Raw genomic sequence first — 22,954 nt, 5'->3', positions numbered from 1 at the left:
TTCCAACTGTAAATAATCCAGGGTTGACACAACATGCAAGCTATTGGTGACCTTTGGCAACTGGAGCAAGCCAGGGACTATTATTAGTAGTACTACAATTAATGTAATGCCATATATTATATCACTAATGTTCTGATTCAGAAAGACAGTTCCTTCAAAGACAATGTCCTTAGAAAAACCAACAGTGATTCTCATCTTGAGAATTCTCTTGTCTTGGAGAAAATCCATCAAGATTCTTACATACAGCTTACAAATATTTCAGCCTTGATATATTTTACCTTTGAAGTTACAACAATGAGCATCTAACTTTTTCTGTTTAAAAACCATAACAACTAGTACCTTGTGCTGAAAGAGTAGTGATTTGTGACTGATGATATCACAATGATCTGTAAAGCATTGACATTCAATTTTATTTCAGTAAGATCTACTAGGACATATTGCTTCAGCTCATCCTCCTATATCTCCTGTGGAAGCAAAGTTAGGATGATAAAATGCACAAGTGTCTATCAGTGAATCAACTTTTGCAGTTATCACATCAAATAATGCCTGAATGTTGCCCATATGAGAAATAAATAAATATAAGGTCTTACTGATACTACCATACAATGTGTCAGATATATTTGACTCTGTGTTGAAAGATATGAATCCACTTTATCAGCTAAGAATGCCTGACTAGCCACCAGCAGCTCCTGGTATTTGATCATACACCAAGATTAATAACTACCTCAATCTATCACAATATGAAATCCAAATGATACTGTCCCACAGTCAGCTAACCAAATAGCACACATTACAACCTTAATCTTGTGTCCAACACCAACCATCATATCTGCGTATTTCCACAGAAGCGCACTTGCTTGGTTGTCATTAATATTCCCCCTTCTCTAGGGTTAATTTGCTAATTTGTCAATGACCCTCAATTGAGCTGCATCTCTGGAGATTCAGCCGCAACAAACGGATATCAGTCACCGAGTTGGATACGCAGTATGTGTTAATCCTACCGCTCTCACTCTGCTATTGTAAACTCGGGGAGTTGTAATAAGCGGAATAATGTCATGTGTCTCTACGAGCAAGGGAAATTTATGATACCTGCCTTTGTGTGCTGAGCAGGGCAGAATTCGCTGACGGTACTTGCAAAATGAAACTTTCATCTGACATTCGTGACAGCTGGGGAACATGAATTTTCTCCCGAGAATCAGCCGATATGACGTGACTCGGGAGAATAACAAAGAATTATTGAAATAACATTTAAGAGGAGAGTTAATTGAAAAGAATTGTTTGCTCCAGTGACACAAGGTCATATCTGTTTTACACACCAGTTGTATTAGGGAAGGCACTGGGACCTCGCAGCTGTACATGCATGGACGCTAAAATATTACGTGGGACTGCCCCTGATAGACGCCAACTCTTGTTGCATCCACTGTTGTCTACTTGAAAGGACTTAAAAAAGAACAAATGCATGCTATGTCGATTAATTTGTCCATGCAACATTGTGGCTGGTTAGGACAAAATTCATATCTTCAAATATCCTAGAAATGTACATCAAATCAAACACAATAATTCTGTTAACTGTTTAAATCAATAACGCTTTCATTGTCACCATCAAGAGGACATGAATGGCTGATTTGCAACTGTCTTCTTTCATTACTACATGTCACGTTATATACCTCTGATTATGTGTTTTGTCAACTTGAGTCCACACCTGGTTGTTGTGACAACACTTTAGAACATTTCTTGCTGCTGTATTTAATATGATGGCAAGAAATGTTTCCAGGTTCACAACAACCAACACAATTTAGGTGTGAGTTTAACACTGTTCCAAACACTTGATTTACATGGTGGCAGCATTCAAAACTGACAATTTATGTACAAGAGACTTTATTTCACTTGATTGGCAACAGTCATTACATATTTCATTTATGATTATGATCAAATTTTCTTGCATTAATGCTGTATAACTTCTAATAAACAAAAAATAGAAGTATATATATAATAAATAGAATAGTGAAATATGGTGTATCTGTCATTTTATGAAATGTAAATGTCATATTTTCTCATCACTTGATGACAAATCCATCATATGTCACAAGACACATGAAATATCCTCAATAACTCACCCTCGGAAGTGACTGTTGTTCCAGTAGTTGTGTGATTTCAGGATGTCAGTCAATGTTTAAAATCAAAACCAGTCTAAATCATGGTATCTCTATTGTGCAACTAATCCCACTCCCTCATTTCCCCTGAGTAGAAGGCAATGTGGCAAGGATAGACTGGGGAACAGCCATAGACCCTCAATCACGAAGGCCTTGAAGGTCCTAGGGAACAGCCATAGACCCTCAATCATGAAGGTCTTGAAGGTCCTGGGGAACAGCCATAGACCCTCAATCACGAAGGCCTTGAAGGTCCTGGGGAACAGCCAAAGACCCTCAATCATGAAGGCCTTGAAGGTCCTGGGAAACAGCCATAGACCCTCAATCATGAAGGTCTTGAAGGTCCTGGGGAACAGCCATAGACCCTCAATCATGAAGGCCTAGAAGGTCCTGGAGAACAGCCATAGACCCTCAATCACGAAGGTCTTGAAGGTCCTGGAGAACAGCCATAGACCCTCAATCACAAAGGTCTTGAAGGTCCTGGAGAACAGCCATAGACCCTCAATCACGAGGGCCTTGAAGGTCCTGGGGAACAGCCATAGACCCTCAATTACGAAGGCCTAAAAGGTCCTGGGGAACAGCCATAGACCCTCAATCACGAAGGTCTTGAAGGTCTTGGGGAACAGCCATAGACCCTCAATCATGAAAGCCTTGAAGGGTCTGGAGAACAGCCATAGACCCTCAATCACAAAGGCCTTGAAGGTCCTAGGGAACAGCCATAGACCCTCAATCATAAAGGCCTGGAAGGGTCTTGATGACATCCTCAGACAGCATGTTGTAAAAGTGTTCCAAGATAACCACTGGCAAGCAGACATGATCTGCTAAGCAATGGTTCTAATTTTATGTGGACATAGGGATCCATATACAAGTGGCTGATCTTCTGCCATAGTCTAAGCCTGTTTAATAGTTTTCTTAATCCAGGCCACCACTGTGTTCTTGGAAATGTCATTATCTGATTATTCTTGACAAGATATGTTCAGACAGCAGAGTCCACAATGAATGCATCGGTCCTATGCAAGTATCATTTTAAAGCTGTCTGAGGTTGCAATGGAATCTGGCTGACATTGGTTGTCAGAAAAGAGTTGGCCAAAGGGGCAGACGTAATGGTTGAAATCCACCAGCTGGAAACCAAGAGCATGTTGGCCATGGTGATGCCACTAGATACAGTGTCATCTGATTTATGATCTTGGCTAGGATTGTGGTATAAGCACTGTCGGTGGAATTGCATATGTGATCATGCCTTCCCAAATAGTCGTCATGGCATCCTCTGCATAAGCAAAAGGATCTAGAACTGGGCTGTTAAAAGTTGGTAGCTGGTTGTTAAGCGACGTCACAAACAAATGCATATAAGGCTGCTCCCACTTGATCGTCACCATTCTCAAGGCATCCATATGAAAGCTGGCCGAGATAGAATGTCTGTGAGGATGATGATCTTCCCTGGGATGTGCCTGTCCATGATGCTGCTCCAGATAGTCCATTAGATCGTAAGGTTCCCTCGAAAACTCCATGAGGAATATAAAGTGGGTTCTTCTTCCGTGGAACTGTTCATGATGGTAAGTACAGAAGAGTTCCTTAGGTATAGTGCCCAGTGAGAAGCGAGAGCTCCTAATAGCAACATCCATTGACATAAAGTGTGAGGAGATGACTGAAGCTCAGTTATCTTGGTCCTGACATCATGATAATGATTCTCTGGAGGATAATCTAGGCCCCGGAAAGGTGTTGAATATGTAATTTTCTGAATAAAATTGATATTTTATACTTATCCTGACTCATGCTTATTGCTTGTCTCCCTTTTCTTCCGAATGCTAGTGGAACACTTGAATCCCCCTTTTGGAGATCCCTTCAAAAAAGCGGACGTAAAATCACTCACCAGGTGTTATCTCCCTTCCTAGGGTTTTGGCGGGAAACGGCACCACCTGTCACCCATGCTCCTCACTTTCTCCGTAATATATATAGCCCGACACACGGATTTACAGGGAAATCCAGAGTGCCTTGAGGGGAGGTTGGGAGGACTCACCTCATGAGTCAGGATAAGTATAAAATATCAATTTTATTCAGAAAATTACATATTTTTCCTTATCCTGACTCATGCTTATTTCTTGTAGAATCCGTCGGAAATGGTGGTGGGTCAAGCCACTTCTGGATTCCTAACTGATGAATTTACGTCCTATATACCCCCCATGGGAACTTCTGATGGCACTGCTGCTGCTGCTGATCCATATTTCCAGCTTTCTCTGATGAATTTGGGGGAACCACAACTTATCAGATCTGTCTTCTGTTGACATATGTGTGGATTTATGCAACTCCAACTCTTGATGCTCGTATCAAGTGGAGAAGTGACCCTTTATATGTACGAGTAAATCCTTTACAAGTACAGGGTCTATACTCATACTAGTCTGTTCTAGATGTGTACATGGACTCTAAGCTCTATCTCTCCAGAGTATGAGCTTGCAAGACATGTGCTAAAAGGGCGAGATCATTCTCAGCGCCTTAGCGGAACTGTCAGTTGTTGTGCTACAACAAGAGGCCCAAACTGGTGGATGCCGGAGACGTCCTCGGTAGCGATGTCTCTGAGGTAGTGGTTAGCAAACACCGACTCCGATTTCCAAAAACATCCTTCCATTATCGTAGATATTAAGCATTTTACATGTAGAGCGAGTGTAGATGCCAATGCTCTAACTTCATGAGGATTGGAGGCTCGTGGAGGCTCAAGTCCTGCTGCCTTGCAAGCTCTTAGGATGATTGCCCCATCCAGACTGATATCGTAGTGCGTGAGATCTCTGTGGGTGTCTCCGACGATATGGGGATGAAAAGGCGATTGAATTTTCGTCTTCTGTTTTTAGACCTTTGTAACTAGATTTTCAGTGCTCTGACTGGGCATAAGGATAGGTCCTGGATATCCTGTGGCCCGAGGATTGTTGATAATGCTGGGATGTGGAATTGTCTGTCGGGTTGACCTGGCAGGTGATTCTTAGCTATGAAGTCCCATCTCAATCCCAGATGAACGATGTTGTGATGTGCATCAAAACGTATTCGTTCAAAGTCCAGAGCATGTATTTCCGACATCCGCTTGCTGCTGTTGCCAATGCGATCAGGAAGAGAGTATTCTGTGTAAGAAACTCATAGGATGTCCTTTCCAGTGGTTCGTAAGCATCACTGGTGAGATGCTGTAAAACTACATTAAGATCCAAAGCCGGCGCTTTAAACTTCTTTTGTTGATCTTCCAACTTAAAGGATCGTAGTAAGGCCAGTATTTCTGGTACTTTAGTCAGCTTAACACCTGTCTTCATGGTGATAACTGAGCTGAGGGCCGCTAGGTATGTAGACAGTGTTGAACCTTTTAACCGCTTTATTTGTCTGAGATGACAAAGATATTCCGCCACTTGAGGATGTGTTGCTTTCATCGCTGTGAAGCCTTTCCTCAAGGCATATTTCTCAAAACTCTGCCACTTGTCGTCATACAAGTTACGGGTAGATTTGCGTAAAGCTAGTGTAACTGCTTTCGCTGCTCTGGCGGAGTATCCTCTTTTAGTCAAGCAAGCTTTGATACGCTCCATGCGTGTAGGTGGAACAACCTGGGGTTCTTTTGAGCTTGCTTGGTGTGAGGATGTATTACTACGTTCGGCCACTCTGGGAGTTTTAGTTTTGGTTTTCCGAGTTCTTGTATGAGAACAGGAATCCACGTTCTAGCCGACCAGTAGGGCGCGACCAAAATCAGTTGCAGGTTCCTCGTCTGCTTGATTTTCCGTAATACTTGTGGTATTAGTGTTGGAGGCGGAAATGCGTAAGCGTTTAGTCCTTCCCAAGGGATGCTTAAAGCATCTGTCGCCCATGCTTGTGGATCGGGAATTGGAGAGGCGAATGTTGTCAGTTGATTGTTGAACCTTGTGGCGAACAGATCTATGAGTGGAGATCCTATCGTCTGTATGATGCATCTGAATGCTTCCGGGTGTTACATCCATTCTGTTGGAGATGGTTGTTCCGGTCGAGATAGAGCATCTGCTATCACATTCTTGGCTCCTGGAATGTGGCATGCCTTTACATAAACGTCCAACTCGTCTATTATGCTGAAGAGATGAAAGCTGAGGTCTAGAAGATTGTAAGATCTTGTTTATCCTTGTCTGTTTATGTAGAACGCCACTGTTGAGTTGTCCGTGTGGATCATCAATTTCGCGTTCCGTAGTATGCTGGACCAGTGTAGTAAGGCATTTATTACTGCTTTCATCGAGCATGTTGATATGCAGAGTCATTTCTTGTTTCGACCATTTCCCGGCTGCCACTTCGTTCTCAAGGTGTGCTCCCCATCCTTGAAGTGATGCATCTACGTAGAGGTGCATGTTGCACTCCGGCTCTACTAAGTAGGTTCCTCCACAAACATTCGACTTCAGAGTCCACCATAGGCGATATGGTTTTAGTTTGTCTGGTAGTCCGAAGGGGTCCAGACTGTCTAGATGAGCGTTCACCAAAACCTGTAGTGAAGCAATTGTAGCCTTCCTCTGCGAGTCATGTCTTGAGCTGGCGGAGAGGAGACCTAATAAGCTCTGCCATTCTCGTGAGTGGTAACGGAGAGAGTAGTACTGAGATATCATTTGTTGTATCTTGACCCAGCGGTCCTCTGGGGACGAAGTATCGCGGTTCTCCGCTGTGATGAGCCGTATTCCTAGGAATTGTAGATCCTGAGTAGGCTCTAGTTCCGACTTGAGGAGATTCACTAGCCATCCTAGTTGAGTGAGCAGTCTGATGGTGAAGTTTAGTTGTAGTCTGAGTTGACTGGGATCTTGCTGAGCTTGAATCCCGTCGTCTAGGTAAAAGCGCACTCACGTGACCCCGATGATGTAGATATATACTGATGGGCTTTGTCACCGAGTAAACAACCAGGGGCGACGATATTCCAAATGGCAGGACCTTCCATTGGAAATGACGTCCGTTGAAGAGGAATCGTAGATATCTCCTTGATTCCGGATGGATCGGGATGTGTAAGTATGCATCCTGTAAGTCTATGCTGGCAAGGTAATCTAGCGGACGTATGAGATGTCGCAGTTGAGGTAGATGTATCATCTTGAACTTTGCGGGTTTTAGTAGATAATCTTTGTTGAATTTCCTCATGTTGTAGATGAGTCGGAACTTTTCTTTGGAGTTTTTCTTTGGAACAAGAAAAATTGGGGAGTAGAAACCGGGTGTGACGCACTTCTGGTTTATCTCTTCGATTGCCTCCTTCTCTAGTAGAGATGTGATGGCTTCTAACAGATTTCCCTTCTGGTCTGCAGCGTAGTTGTGGGCCTGCGGATTGATTGGTACTGGTGGAACTGCTTGTAGTTGTATCCTGTAACCTTTGCGTAGGATCTGAAATACGAAGTCGTCTTGAAGAATTCCCCAATTCTTCCAGTAGTGTTGTAGACGCCCACCCACTTGTGAAAGTTGTATTGGAACGGCTGGGGGTGGAAGACTCCAGTCGTTCCGAACCTGTTCTTCATCGTCTACTATATCTGGTACCTCTAAAGGGCCAGCCTCTTCCAGGGTTACCTCTTGGAGCTCTAATGGGCGACGAAAAGAATCCTTGCTTCCCTTAGTGTTGCCAAATTTCTTTTCCCTTGCTCTCTGTATACCTGCAAACTTTGACTTGCCGGAATAGCGTTGGGACGTCTGGCGGATAACACTAGCCAGTGTATCAATAGACTTGATCATCATCTCTTCTCTGGAATCTGTAGAGACTTCTTTGGCAACCTCATCAATTTCCCCGGCGAAGATGGATGGCGCTGACCATGGGGCTCTGTAGAGTGTCTTGGTAAATTTCTCGCTCCAAGTGCAGGAAGATAATAGTCCTTGCCTTCTTGACAGCGTCAATCCCGCCGAAATGGATGCTAAGTGTTCAGACATGAACTGATGGTCCTTTTTCTGTGTGGGTAGCGCTGAATAGATCATCCGATCTTCCTCTGAAGTTGAGTTTCTAAACTTCGCGATGAGGGTCTCGTTGACAGCTCTTGATCTGGCTAAGCCTAAGAAGGTTCGTCTGGTCATTGTGTCGAATTGTGACAGCTTTTTGTCCTCTATTTTGTAGGATTTCATCCGAGAGTCGTTGATGATTTTATAGTTCTCGTCTATCTCTGGGGCCTTCATGAAGGGTTCCATATGGTGTAGAGAGAACTTCTTTGCGTTGAAAGGCGGAATACTCTGAGTCTGGAATTTTGTTGCCTTCTTGAAGGCTGTTCTGAGATTGTCTGGTACGTCTGAGACCGGATCAATGGGTGGAAGAGTGAGAGTGTCCACATCATCATTCAACATCAGATATGAGAGTGCTTCATTGGTCTCCTTGGAGGGTGATGCGAGTTCCAAGCCGTTGGCCATCCAGGACTTGATCTCTGAGTCGGAGAAGATAATTCTGCCGTCGTCTTCTGATTTAGCAGTCTCACGCTCTGAGGATTGACGTATAGAGTCGTCCGTGCGTGGCGATCTGTAAGGCGATCTGTGTGAAGACCTATGTGGCGACCTGCGTGGAGATCTGTATGGGGACCTGCGTGGTGACCTTCGTGGTGATCCATACGTTCGCAAATGCGTTCGTGAATGCTTTCGTGGAGATGAAGACGTTTGTGAATGCCTTCGCGAATACCTGCGCGTAGGTGAGCAGCTCTGACGAGGGTTGGAGTCTTGCGATGAATCTCTGTGCCTTCGCGCAGGTGTAGATTCTCTTCTCCTTGATGACGAACTCTTGCGCGTAGGTTCGTGATGACTGTCAGCATCTGAGATGGATGAAGATCTGCGTAGGTTTGGCGAACGTCTTTTCCTTGAGGGTTCGCCGAACGTAACTGGTGCAGGTTCCGCATTGGTAGGTTCGTCAGACCTTCGTGCGGACGTCGTAGACATGCTGGAATCATCGTGCAGGCTTCGCAGGTTGTTAACTTCTACGGGACATGATGTGCAGATCGGTTGTCCTTCACGCAGGTTCGTCGTTGATGGAGTCTTCGTCGCAGCTCTCTCCTGTGCGAACCGTTGTTCCATCAGGTCCAACATCTGCTGGGTGAATTGCTGTATAAAGGAGCCCGGGTTGAAGTTCTGATCTGCGCTGATAATATGAATATTTGTTGAATTCAAATTCGGACAGGTGAAAACACAACTGAACGTCCAACTCGTCTATTATGCTGAAGAGATGAAAGCTGAGGTCTAGAAGATTGTAAGATCTTGTTTATCCTTGTCTGTTTATGTAGAACGCCACTGTTGAGTTGTCCGTGTGGATCATCAATTTCGCGTTCCGTAGTATGCTGGACCAGTGTAGTAAGGCATTTATTACTGCTTTCATCGAGCATGTTGATATGCAGAGTCATTTCTTGTTTCGACCATTTCCCGGCTGCCACTTCGTTCTCAAGGTGTGCTCCCCATCCTTGAAGTGATGCATCTACGTAGAGGTGCATGTTGCACTCCGGCTCTACTAAGTAGGTTCCTCCACAAACATTCGACTTCAGAGTCCACCATAGGCGATATGGTTTTAGTTTGTCTGGTAGTCCGAAGGGGTCCAGACTGTCTAGATGAGCGTTCACCAAAACCTGTAGTGGGCGCAATTGTAGCCTTCCTCTGCGAGTCATGTCTTGAGCTGACGTGAGGAGACCTAATAAGCTCTGCCATTCTCGTAGTGGTAACGGAGAGAGTAGTACTTGAGATATCATTTGTTGTATCTTGACCCAACGGTCCTCTGGGACGAGTATGCGGTTCTCCGCTGTGATGAGCCGTATTCCTAGGAATTGTAGATCCTGAGTAGGCTCTAGTTCCGACTTGAGGAGATTCACTAGCCATCCTAGTTGAGTGAGCAGTCTGATGGTGAAGTTTAGTTGTAGTCTGAGTTGACTGGGATCTTGCTGAGCTTGAATCCCGTCGTCTAGGTAAAACGCACTGCGTAGACCCCGATGATGTAGATATATACTGATGGGCTTTGTCACTCGAGTAAACAACCAGGGGGCCGACGATATTCCAAATGGCAGGACCTTCCATTGGAAATGACGTCCGTTGAAGAGGAATCGTAGATATCTCCTTGATTCCGGATGGATCGGGATGTGTAAGTATGCATCCTGTAAGTCTATGCTGGCAAGGTAATCTAGCGGACGTATGAGATGTCGCAGTTGAGGTAGATGTATCATCTTGAACTTTGCGGGTTTTAGTAGATAATCTTTGTTGAATTTCCTCATGTTGTAGATGAGTCGGAACTTTTCTTTGGAGTTTTTCTTTGGAACAAGAAAAATTGGGGAGTAGAAACCGGGTGTGACGCACTTCTGGTTTATCTCTTCGATTGCCTCCTTCTCTAGTAGAGATGTGATGGCTTCTAACAGATTTCCCTTCTGGTCTGCAGCGTAGTTGTGGGCCTGCGGATTGATTGGTACTGGTGGAACTGCTTGTAGTTGTATCCTGTAACCTTTGCGTAGGATCTGAAATACGAAGTCGTCTTGAAGAATTCCCCAATTCTTCCAGTAGTGTTGTAGACGTCCACCCACTTGTGAAAGTTGTATTGGAACGGCTGGGGGTGGAAGACTCCAGTCGTTCCGAACCTGTTCTTCATCGTCTACTATATCTGGTACCTCTAAAGGGCCAGCCTCTTCCAGGGTTACCTCTTGGAGCTCTAATGGGCGACGAAAAGAATCCTTGCTTCCCTTAGTGTTGCCAAATTTCTTTTCCCTTGCTCTCTGTATACCTGCAAACTTTGACTTGCCGGAATAGCGTTGGGACGTCTGGCGGATAACACTAGCCAGTGTATCAATAGACTTGATCATCATCTCTTCTCTGGAATCTGTAGAGACTTCTTTGGCAACCTCATCAATTTCCCCGGCGAAGATGGATGGCGCTGACCATGGGGCTCTGTAGAGTGTCTTGGTAAATTTCTCGCTCCAAGTGCAGGAAGATAATAGTCCTTGCCTTCTTGACAGCGTCAATCCCGCCGAAATGGATGCTAAGTGTTCAGACATGAACTGATGGTCCTTTTTCTGTGTGGGTAGCGCTGAATAGATCATCCGATCTTCCTCTGAAGTTGAGTTTCTAAACTTCGCGATGAGGGTCTCGTTGACAGCTCTTGATCTGGCTAAGCCTAAGAAGGTTCGTCTGGTCATTGTGTCGAATTGTGACAGCTTTTTGTCCTCTATTTTGTAGGATTTCATCCGAGAGTCGTTGATGATTTTATAGTTCTCGTCTATCTCTGGGGCCTTCATGAAGGGTTCCATATGGTGTAGAGAGAACTTCTTTGCGTTGAAAGGCGGAATACTCTGAGTCTGGAATTTTGTTGCCTTCTTGAAGGCTGTTCTGAGATTGTCTGGTACGTCTGAGACCGGATCAATGGGTGGAAGAGTGAGAGTGTCCACATCATCATTCAACATCAGATATGAGAGTGCTTCATTGGTCTCCTTGGAGGGTGATGCGAGTTCCAAGCCGTTGGCCATCCAGGACTTGATCTCTGAGTCGGAGAAGATAATTCTGCCGTCGTCTTCTGATTTAGCAGTCTCACGCTCTGAGGATTGACGTATAGAGTCGTCCGTGCGTGGCGATCTGTAAGGCGATCTGTGTGAAGACCTATGTGGCGACCTGCGTGGAGATCTGTATGGGGACCTGCGTGGTGACCTTCGTGGTGATCCATACGTTCGCAAATGCGTTCGTGAATGCTTTCGTGGAGATGAAGACGTTTGTGAATGCCTTCGCGAATACCTGCGCGTAGGTGAGCAGCTCTGACGAGGGTTGGAGTCTTGCGATGAATCTCTGTGCCTTCGCGCAGGTGTAGATTCTCTTCTCCTTGATGACGAACTCTTGCGCGTAGGTTCGTGATGACTGTCAGCATCTGAGATGGATGAAGATCTGCGTAGGTTTGGCGAACGTCTTTTCCTTGAGGGTTCGCCGAACGTAACTGGTGCAGGTTCCGCATTGGTAGGTTCGTCAGACCTTCGTGCGGACGTCGTAGACATGCTGGAATCATCGTGCAGGCTTCGCAGGTTGTTAACTTCTACGGGACATGATGTGCAGATCGGTTGTCCTTCACGCAGGTTCGTCGTTGATGGAGTCTTCGTCGCAGCTCTCTCCTGTGCGAACCGTTGTTCCATCAGGTCCAACATCTGCTGGGTGAATTGCTGTATAAAGGAGCCCGGGTTGAAGTTCTGATCTGCGCTGATAATATGAATATTTGTTGAATTCAAATTCGGACAGGTGAAAACACAACTGACAGCGAAGGCTGGAAGAACACGCAGGCTTGCAATTAGGACATAGTTCGTGTGGATCAGCAGCAGACAATCTGTACCTACAAAGAATACAAGATTTCATCAATTTGTAAACAATCTGAACAATCACGTAAAAACGTGAAAAAACAGACAAAATTGACAAATAATTTCAAACCATATTGTTGGTAAAAGTTTCCTAAAACCTTATACAGCTAATTTAGTAACACAGCCTAAATTAGAAAAGGACATAGTGCCGTATAGGGGACCCAGGCGCTCTCACAACCGTCCACTCGGGCGAAGAAGGAGAGAGTGAGGAGCATGGGTGACAGGTGGCGCCATTTCCCACCAAAACCCTAGGAAGGGAGATAACACCTGGTGAGTGATTTTACGTCTGCTTTTTTGAAGGGAGCTTCAAAAGGGGGATTCAAGTGTTCCACTAGCATTCGGAAGAAAAGGGAGACAAGAAATAAGCATGAGTCAGGATAAGGAAAAATATATATATATATTTCTGCAATTTCTTGGGTAGACGTTCTGAATTATCTGAATGTACAAGAAACCACAAATTCCCGAAGAAAGCTGGCAGAGTCTTCTTAACAGCCTTCTGGAGACAGAAAAGCGTTGTCATCTATGGTCATGGAATGATACATGTAGATATGCATCCTGCCGGTCAATGGAGATCATAGAGTCACGCATAGAGATGGTCTGTCAGAGGTTCCATATGGGCTCCATCTGAAACTTGGGAGGTTGTCTCAGGTATTCCTGTTTGAGGATCTTCGATCACATTCAAAGCAACTCACTTATCTTCTACACTTTGATTATCATAAAAAGTTCGACACTCAGCACCAAGATATGATACCTTACTGATTGCTCAATGATTTTTCATGGCTGTTGTTTTTCATGTTGTCTTCATTGTGTGTTTCATTGGCCTTAACAAAGGGACATTAATGTCATGAATGAAAATGACATAGTCAGTTGTTTATTACTTCAAAGGAGAAGACCCTACTTGTGATTATTCCATTATTTTCTGTTAAAATCTATGAGTACAGTTTATCCATCTCCAGTCTATCCCCAATGCTTGGGATTATGTATTTTTTAACTGACAGATAAGGCCAGACCAATTTTACTTCTTGTTTTACGGATTTTTGTCCTCAGAAAACCTAAAGGCAGGCGGGAACAAAATAAAAAATAAAAATCACCAGTGAAAATATTATTCCTTTTAAATACTAAAAGTATTTTATTTGAGGCAATTTATGAAGTGTATATGGGGCAATAAAAACATGAGGATTTTATTTTTTGAACAGGGAAATTTTTTTTAATTTTTTTTTTTTATTCTTGAAAAAATATGACCGGTGGATCCGTAAAACAAGAAATAAAATTGGTCTGGCCTAATCTAAAATTTGTTGTAACTTTTAGGCTATTCTCTGCTTTTTTCTATTGCCCATAAATATGCACAAATTATATCACATGGGAACAACCTGAACTCATCATGTATATGTTGTCATGATGAAGTATCAAGATGGCTGCAAAAATAAAGTAAACAAATTCCTTACAGCAGTTGTGAGGACAGAGGAAACTAGCTTTGCACCCTTTGACATTAACCCATTCAACACCGTAGGCCCGAAAACCGGCCAAGACGTCACCAGTCCCCAGACACCGTAGGCCGGAAAACCAGTCAGGCAGTAGTCGCATCAAAATTATATATAATTTTAGGAACCTAACTAACATATGATTCATTTATCAAATCTATCACTTTTCATAATGCCTGAAAACACTTATTAAATTTCAAATGGCCATATATAATCTACAGAATTAGAATTATAAACTATTTTTCGCAATGTTATTGAAAAAAACGATTCTTGGACACATGCTTCGGCAACGGGTCCACATCAGAGTTGTCAAAGAGCAAAGTAACGATGTTTCGAGATAATAATTACACAAATTGAATAAACGGAAGAATAAAATCAACAACAGTACTCATACAAGTTGTCAAATGTACGTTACAACTTACTATTTCCATCTTTATTGTGCGATCGTGTAATGTAATTCAAGTGACATCTCGGCTTTCGTCGCTTCGAACTTTACGCTCGGACACGATGTTAAATGGTAAAATATATGCATTAAACTTTCTTGTCACAGGTCATAACCTAGCATGATACGTCCACTAAGTTCCATAATATACGCATAGGTGGTGATTTTTTGCGTAACATGTTCAGAATAGCATGATTTTACCCAAAACTTTCGTCTGAATCTGCAGGTTTTCATTTACGACGACCATTGCTGTTATTTGATTGGCTGCCTTAGGTCATGTCTGATTTTGACCAATCACGATCCTTATAGCAGACTGGGGCAAATAAGCGTCATTAGAAACCAATCTTTATCCAATAAAATCGCTTCTTACAACTGTGAAAATACTCTTGGCAAAGGTACAGTGATATTGTTGATGTTCAGAGCTGTCGAACGATACCCGCCATCAAACGAATCGCCTCACATGTTATTCATACGAAGCTTCGAAAACGGAGGTATTTCACGCTGTTGTATCACGTTACCGAGCAGAAAGCCACAGATATTGGGAAATAGACGACCATAAATATTAAATCTTTTTATAATAATTTTCCGATTACGTAAAAATGAAAATATAAAAGGGGATATTATGACATGTTACAAATGGAAAAATATCACCTCAATTTTTGCTTCCTTCGTGGTTTATCTGGACATATAAATGTGTCAGCTTGCATTTTCAGTAAAAATTAACTTGTTTAAGTTGTAGTCATATTACTTGAATAATATGATAAAAAATAACTTTCATATTTATAAACAGTAGGATTAGACCTTTCAAATGGTGTATGATATGTAGTAGTAATAATGATTTATGAGCTGATATTTTCATTGATAAACATAGGCTTCATCTATGACCTCAGAGTCTCTGGGAACTCGGTGTCATGGCAGTAAATGCCTCTGGTTGACTGGTGTTGAAAGAGTTAACTCAATTACCCACAAAAGGTAAAGATATCAAATGCCTTCAACTTTCCATGATCAGTAACACAATAGGTTAGCTGACAACTACTTCCTGCAGTGACAGAGGAAGGAAGACATCAGTCTGTGTCGCAACAAAGGATCATGCACAGATTTGAAAACATTGACAACTGCACCAATGTTAGTTAGGTACAGCTAACAAATCCTCTCACCTCACGTTCCACCTTGATCTTAGAAAAGATGAACAAACAGTTACAGTATATACCACAATTCTGTCAACACTAACAATCATAAGCTGTTCAAAGAAAATGAATACATATAGATGTATTTCAACAAATTCATTAAGATAGCATATGCTTAGTCGAGTGACAACTGATATCTGATAACCATGTAAAGAGACTCCCCAAGGTATCATGTCCACTTAGCTGACCGACTGACCACTTGAATGTCATTCTCAAGTGGAAGAGGAGAGGCTACAAGAGGGAAAGCTGACCAGACAGTGAATCAGGACATGGAGAGTCTGGACACAGGGCTGGTCTGGTGGCATACATGAATGATCCACATGTTGTTACCCTTACACACAGAGGGGGCAATTGACCAGACAGTGAATCAGGACATGGAGAGTCTGGACACAGGGCTGGTCTGCTGGCATACATGAATGATCCACATGTTGTTACCCTTACACACAGCGGGGGCAATTGACCAGACAGTGAATCAGGACATGGAGAGTCTGGACACAGGGCTGGTCTGCTGGCATACATGAATGATCCACATGTTGTTACCCTTACACACAGCGGGGCAATTGACCAGACAGTGAATCAGGACATGGAGAGTCTGGACACAGGGCTGGTCTGCTGGCATACATGGATGATCCACATGTTGTTACCCTTACACACAGGGCTGGTCTGCTGGGGGCAATTGACCAGACAGTGAATCAGGACATGGAGAGTCTGGACACAGGGCTGGTCTGCTGGCATACATGGATGATCCACATGTTGTTACCCTTACACACAGCGGGGGCAATTGACCAGACAGTGAATCAGGACATGGAGAGTCTGGACACAGGGCTGGTCTGCTGGCATACATGGATGATCCACATGTTGTTACCCTTACACACAGCGGGGGCAATTGACCAGACAGTGAATCAGGACATGGAGAGTCTGGACACAGGGCTGGTCTGCTGGCATACATGGATGATCCACATGTTGTTACCCTTACACACAGCGGGGGCAATTGACCAGACAGTGAATCAGGACATGGAGTGTCTGGACACAGGGCTGGTCTGCTGGCATACATGGATGATCCACATGTTGTTACCCTTACACACAGCGGGGGCAATTGACCAGACAGTGAATCAGGACATGGAGTGTCTGGACACAGGGCTGGTCTGCTGGCATACATGGATGATCCACATGTTGTTACCCTTACACACAGCGGGGGCAATTGACCAGACAGTGAATCAGGACATGGAGTGTCTGGACACAGGGCTGGTCTGCTGGCATACATGGATGATCCACATGTTGTTACCCTTACACACAGCGGGGGCAATTGACCAGACAGTGAATCAGGACATGGAGAGTCTGGACACAGGGCTGGTCTGCTGGCATACATGAATGATCCACATGTTGTTACCCTTACACACAGCGGGGGCAATTGACCAGACAGTGAATCAGGACATGGAGAGTCTGGACACAGGGCTGGTCTGCTGGCATACATGGATGATCCACATGTTGTTACCCTTACACACAGCGGGGGCAATTCACCAGACAGTGAATCAGGACATGGAGAGTCTGGACACAGGGCTGGTCTGCTGGCATACATGAATGATCCACATGTTGTTACCCTTACACACAGCGGGGGCAATTGACCAGACAGTGAATCAGGACATGGAGAGTCTGGACACAGGGCTGGTCTGCTGGCATACATGAATGATCCACATGTTGTTACCCTTACACACAGCGGGGGCAATTGACCAGACAGTGAATCAGGACATGGAGAGTCTGGACACAGGGCTGGTCTGCTGGCATACATGGATGTTCCACATGTTGTTACCGTGGGCACAACAGTGAATACAAGCTAGCTACTTCACTATCAGTGGTCAGCTGGCTCAGAGCGGCAGTTGTATTCTGCTATACCCAGATCAAAATATTGTGACAGGAAACTGCATGTTCTCTTTCTTACAGTGCAGTGAGAGTTGGTTAAACACCACTTTGAGCAGTGTTTCAGTAATATCATGACAATTTGAAGAGAGGGGAAAACCAGAAGTGATGCCAGTCTTACATCTTACCACTGTGGTACTGACAAAAACAAAAACAAGGCAAAGCTGGGATTTGAACCGTCAATCACAAGATTTTGGAACACCTATTAGATGCAACTCTGCACTGTAGACCGTAGTGCCTTGATGACATGGTCACCAGCAACTGCTCTCTCATCCACTTTGTATGTAACAGGTTTACTGCATTATGTAAGTCTAAGAATCTTGAGAATAAAGTTGGGACTCTCTCACAATAAACCATATGGCCCAGGCCTGCTAGCCCTGGTTTTGCTTGCTTGGAGAATATTCATCTGGCACATGAATATATTATCTTTCATGTCTGATAATATTCCAACTCTCAATCACTCTGTAATCCTGTTTCTGACTCATGAGTGATATTAGCTTCAACTGCTTTCTAATGTTCAAAATGATGCAAGTTGAAAAATCTAACATAAAAACTATTAGGCAGCTATTTTTCATCTCTGAATATCCCATAGCAAGTTGAAATCAGACACAAATACTCATTTCTTTTAATCAAATTTAAATCTGTCACCCAAAGACACATGCAACTAAATCTATAAATCTGTCATATATTTTCTCTACAAATCATATTCAAAGTCAGAGAAATGAGAGAGTACAAAAATCTGCAAGACCCCTTGATGTAGTGACCTTTGAGCGATGTTGAGTGAGGTCACCAATTTTAGATGGCGGCAGACGGGTTCAGTAGCCATTATGGATCCACAGGGACAGACCCATAAAGTTGGAGCAACAAGCATCCCAGATAGGACTACATCACTTATGAATGAATTAATCTGGCCAGGACGCAGCCACTCAGGTTAGTCGCTGGTGGAATATCGTGACAAATGACAGAACATGTCCTGGGTTTTGCATGCTACATATGACAGGGGAACGGGAATGTGACTTCATTATTTAATAATTGAATTTGGGAACACCTCCTCCTCAGCATTATGACTACCCGTCATGGGACAGCAGCAGCAGCAGCAAGCTGGATCAATGGCAGAGTGTTATTATTACAGCCGTCTGCCCCATAGCACCACATCGGGACATCCAGAACTAATTAATCGCCTAATCCTGCCAAGTTAATGACCAATCAGATATTGATCTATTGTGATACTAGGTCCACTTAAGTTTTTTCTGTCCGCATCTAATTTACAACATTTGATAAAACAATCACAAAAATCTGATTTGGTTCTCAATCTGAGTATCTGCAGACATTATCTTGGTTCCACATGAAACATGACATGGTTGTTCGCTGTTGCTTCACACAAGACAAACACACAGCACCCCATGTGACCAGTGTAGGTCAAACATTCAAAAGCTGTACTTGGCTTCCACAACTAGAACTTATCCCCAAATGGGAGTGGAATCAATGTGTATACAATCAAGTGAGCCACTGATTGGATCGTGGGATCAGATTTACATGTTAGAGAGGGTCACATTCATGTGAAAGGAACATAAAGTTCTTCACAAAAATTGATATGGAAAAATCAAAGGTGGAGCAGCTATGCGTGAAAGCATCTAACTTTTGATGTCAAGTGCACAACACTCATGATAGAAGAATATGAAATTTAAACAGATTTATTTCATTCAGTAGAAAAATAAAACCTGGTGATGTGATTTGAAATCAGTTCATTTCAGACTAATTCTTCATCAAGTCAGTGTTATTGGGTATTGAGTCCTTGAGGTCTCCAAATACAGTAGAGATTATTCCAGGCCTAACACAGGCAGGCTACACTCATTGAATTATTATTACAAAGTCAAGGAGTTTCATATACAATAAAGCCGATATCAATGTTCACAGTGACCACTGAAACCATACAGCTGACAGAGTATGTGACCTCATCAGTCCAATCAGGGGAGCTGATTGTAAGCTTTATCTGATGCTCCAGTTAAACAAATAAACACCATTTTCCCAGCACAAATACATATTTTGACTTTGGATAGTCAAGTAATCTTCATACAAACATATTACCAAAACATCCTTTAGTAATAACATAGCATACCCATCCTGACTGAATCTTACTGTGCCCTTTGCAGGAGTGTATGTAACTGCATGCACTTTACTATTCACCTACATTTTGCATGCCCTTGAAGTCTGTATCAGAACTGCATGTCTGGTACATAAGCCATACCACAAACCTACCTACATAACCTCATCGTGATCAGTCATCAGAAAAAGAATATTAACATATTTGTATTGACTTGTGCAATCCTGCCATTACATTGTCTGGAAAAAAGTGTTCATTGTATATCTGGGCTTGTATTTGTCATCCTCAAAATTTTCTTCAATAGTGTCAATATCAAGTGTGGTGAAATCATGTGTCTGCCCCATACCTACATCTTCCATTCACCCAGTTCTATAGGGTCTGCTTTACTACACACTGTAGCATTATTCATAGCAACCATCATCATTTTTACATCTACTGACACCTTGAAACTGAACAATTTAGTTGACAGAAAATGGAAACATATATCATGAAAGACATACTTTGACTCGTTAAAAGTCCTATTTGTTGTAATCTGCATGATTACATGACAACATACTGATTTCTAATTGAAACAGCTAGACCACATGAACATCATATCTGACACTACACAATAAGTGGTAATGCATAACTCTGGTTATAATCATAATTGTTTTAAAGCATTTAGTAAAATCAGCAAATAAATAAATCTTTTACCCCACCCTACCCACCCCCCAATTCACTGCATCCACCGGCACATGTTTTGCAGGGGGATATTACAATGGACTCCATTCGCCTTTTCCGGTGCTGAACTTTAAAACCATTCAATGTTCCTTCACCAAATTTGGGACGTAGATTGGTCTGGTGGTGAACTAGTTTATTGATAGTTATTTCTGCATAAAATAATATTTGCATTTTCATGGCAACAAGTTCTACTTTGACTGAAATTGGTTTGTTTCCAGTATCAACATTACTGAGGTACATCAAACCATACTGTCTTGTATATAAAACAATACCTGGTACAACAGAAATGGTAAATCACCACTTGGCACAGTTGTTATCTCTGGTTAGCTCACCTGAAGCTATATGATGTAGATTTTTCACCACAGAAAAATAGCTTCATGAAAGTACAACCTTAACATAGGCCGACCACTTTCTACAGAAAGGTTTTTCTTGTCCTCAAAATACAGCCTATCTACAGTTAAATATGGTACTTCACATACATGACCCGTGAAGATCTGGGTTAGAATTGGTCTTCAGCAACCCATGCTTGTCATAAGAGTTGATTAACGGGGTCAGATGGTCAGGCACGCTGACTTGGTTGACATGTATTGTAACCCATTTGGATAGATCGATGCTCATGCTGCTGATCACTGGATTGTCTGGTTCAGGCTCAGGTATTTATGACCACTTCTATATAGCGTGAACATTGCTGAGTGCAGCAAACAACAACAAACAATCCTATTTATCATCGATATGATACAAAACCTGGGAGGCAAGATTGCCCATCAAATTGTCATAAACGAGTCAATGGCAGCTGAAAAAATACTGTCGAAGAAGGTTTTAGAGAACTCTACAACATGATAACTGACTACCATAACTGACCAACTTGAAATATAATAAATGGATTATTCCTCAACTAACTACAACCATCAGACAGACATGTGCACGATACTGGGCTCAGTGATCTTTACCTGGGCCTGTGATGTGGACAGTCTATCTTGGAGCTGGTCACATTCTGCCTGGAACCTGCCGCTCTGTTCCTGGAGGTCGACCTTCCTGAAAACAGAACGACAGCAGTACTGATACCACATATGCTGCATGGCTGGACAACAGGGACACTTCAAGATTGTATCATCATCAATAGTGTCACTGCTTCAGAAGTGCTTCACTACTACAACATGACTACAGTCTTACTTTACCTACACTATGGAGGCTCATGTTAGCAAAAATTCTGATAAAATCATTTACCCTGCATAGCTGATCAACAATGTCTGTCATTATATTTGTCACTAATGAAAGGTGCTCCAGTTTTCTTCCAAAAGCTCCAGTCACTTTAACAGCAATAGTAAGACCTTATTCAGTCACTTCCGTGGTAATAGTAAGACCTTATTCAGTCACTTCCATAGTAATAGTAAGACCTTATTCAATCACTTCCATAGTAATAGTAAGACCTTATTCAATCACTTCCATAGTAATAGTAGAACCTTATCAAATCACTTCCATAGTAATAGTAAGACCTTATTCAATCACTTCCATAGTAATAGTAAGACCTTATTCAATCACTTCCATAGTAATAGTAAGACCTTATTCAGTAACTTCCATAGTAATAGTAAGACCTTATTCAATCACTTCCACAGTAATAGTAAGACCTTATTCATTCACTTCCATAGTAATAGTAAGACCTTATTCAATCACTTCCATAGTAATAGTAAGACCTTATTCAATCACTTCCATGGTAATAGTAAGACCTTATTGAATCACTTCCACAGTATAGTAAGACCTTATTCAGTCTCTTCCATAGTAATAGTAAGACCTTATTGAATCACTTCCACAGTATAGTAAGACCTTATTCAGTCTCTTCCATAGTAATAGTAAGACCTTATTGAATCACTTCCACAGTATAGTAAGACCTTATTCAGTCTCTTCCATAGTAATAGTAAGACCTTATGTTTATTTGTGAAATGGAAACATTTGATCAGCAGGAACATCAGACTGAATATTGTCTGAGATGTGCACAAAGGTTTACTCTACTGTTTAGGGACTGGGTGCTGAACTCACTTAGTGAGCAGGTCACTGATTTCCTGCGACTGTTTGGCTACAATGTTCTGGAGCTCTTCAATACGGTCATCCTTGATCTGCAGGATCTCCAGAACCTTGAGGTCTTTGGCCTCTGACTTCTCCTTCTCCCTGCACAGTTCAGGATACGCATCAATTAATCTTAATGACTTACTAAAAAGTTTAAACATATACTCTGAAATGGTCTTTCAGAGCTGTCTTTGATACTGCTGCTAGTTTTCAGCAACAAACATAGTTGAAAATTAAATATCAAATATGGGAAGTTGATATACTGTTCATTTTTGAACATCATCAAACAAAAAGGTTTCAACTGAATTATATTTAATAACATATATATATTTGAGTGTGTGAAAGTGAACCATAAAGTGTGAAGTAAGGCTGCAAGTGAGTACCTCTGAATGACAAGTGATATTGCCTCCGTCACATCTGGATTGGATACCTGCAGCCGTTTCCATAATGACCACACAAATTCCTTGTCAGCCTGAAAGATTATGACATTTATGTTGATACAATATGTAACAAACAGCTTGTATACACATTAGCACAATCTAACAAAGAGGTTACATCAACTGAATTACAGAGGAACTGCCAAAGCCTTGTGGAGGTGGCATCTTC

The 22,954-nt window shown here is 42.5% G+C and overlaps 1 protein-coding gene across 1 annotated transcript in view; it reads right to left on the bottom strand.

Moving 5' to 3' along the window:
* LOC124262375 (centlein-like) overlaps positions 1-22,954 on the bottom strand; it is a 72,870-nt gene that overhangs the window by 32,281 nt on the left and 17,635 nt on the right. Inside the window, exons 4-6 of the mRNA XM_046696857.1 lie at positions 22,732-22,820; positions 22,322-22,450; positions 21,235-21,319 (exon numbers count right to left, since the gene is read on the bottom strand). Of these exons, the coding sequence (XP_046552813.1) occupies positions 21,235-21,319; positions 22,322-22,450; positions 22,732-22,820 (303 nt within the window). The remainder of the gene's footprint in view (positions 1-21,234; positions 21,320-22,321; positions 22,451-22,731; positions 22,821-22,954) is intronic.

The sequence above is a fragment of the Haliotis rubra genome, unplaced genomic scaffold, assembly GCF_003918875.1.
Source record: "Haliotis rubra isolate DU_JTF1 unplaced genomic scaffold, ASM391887v1 Scf833, whole genome shotgun sequence".
In the NCBI taxonomy this organism is placed as follows: Eukaryota; Metazoa; Mollusca; class Gastropoda; order Lepetellida; family Haliotidae; genus Haliotis; species Haliotis rubra.
This window is presented reverse-complemented; position numbering and strand designations above follow the sequence as displayed.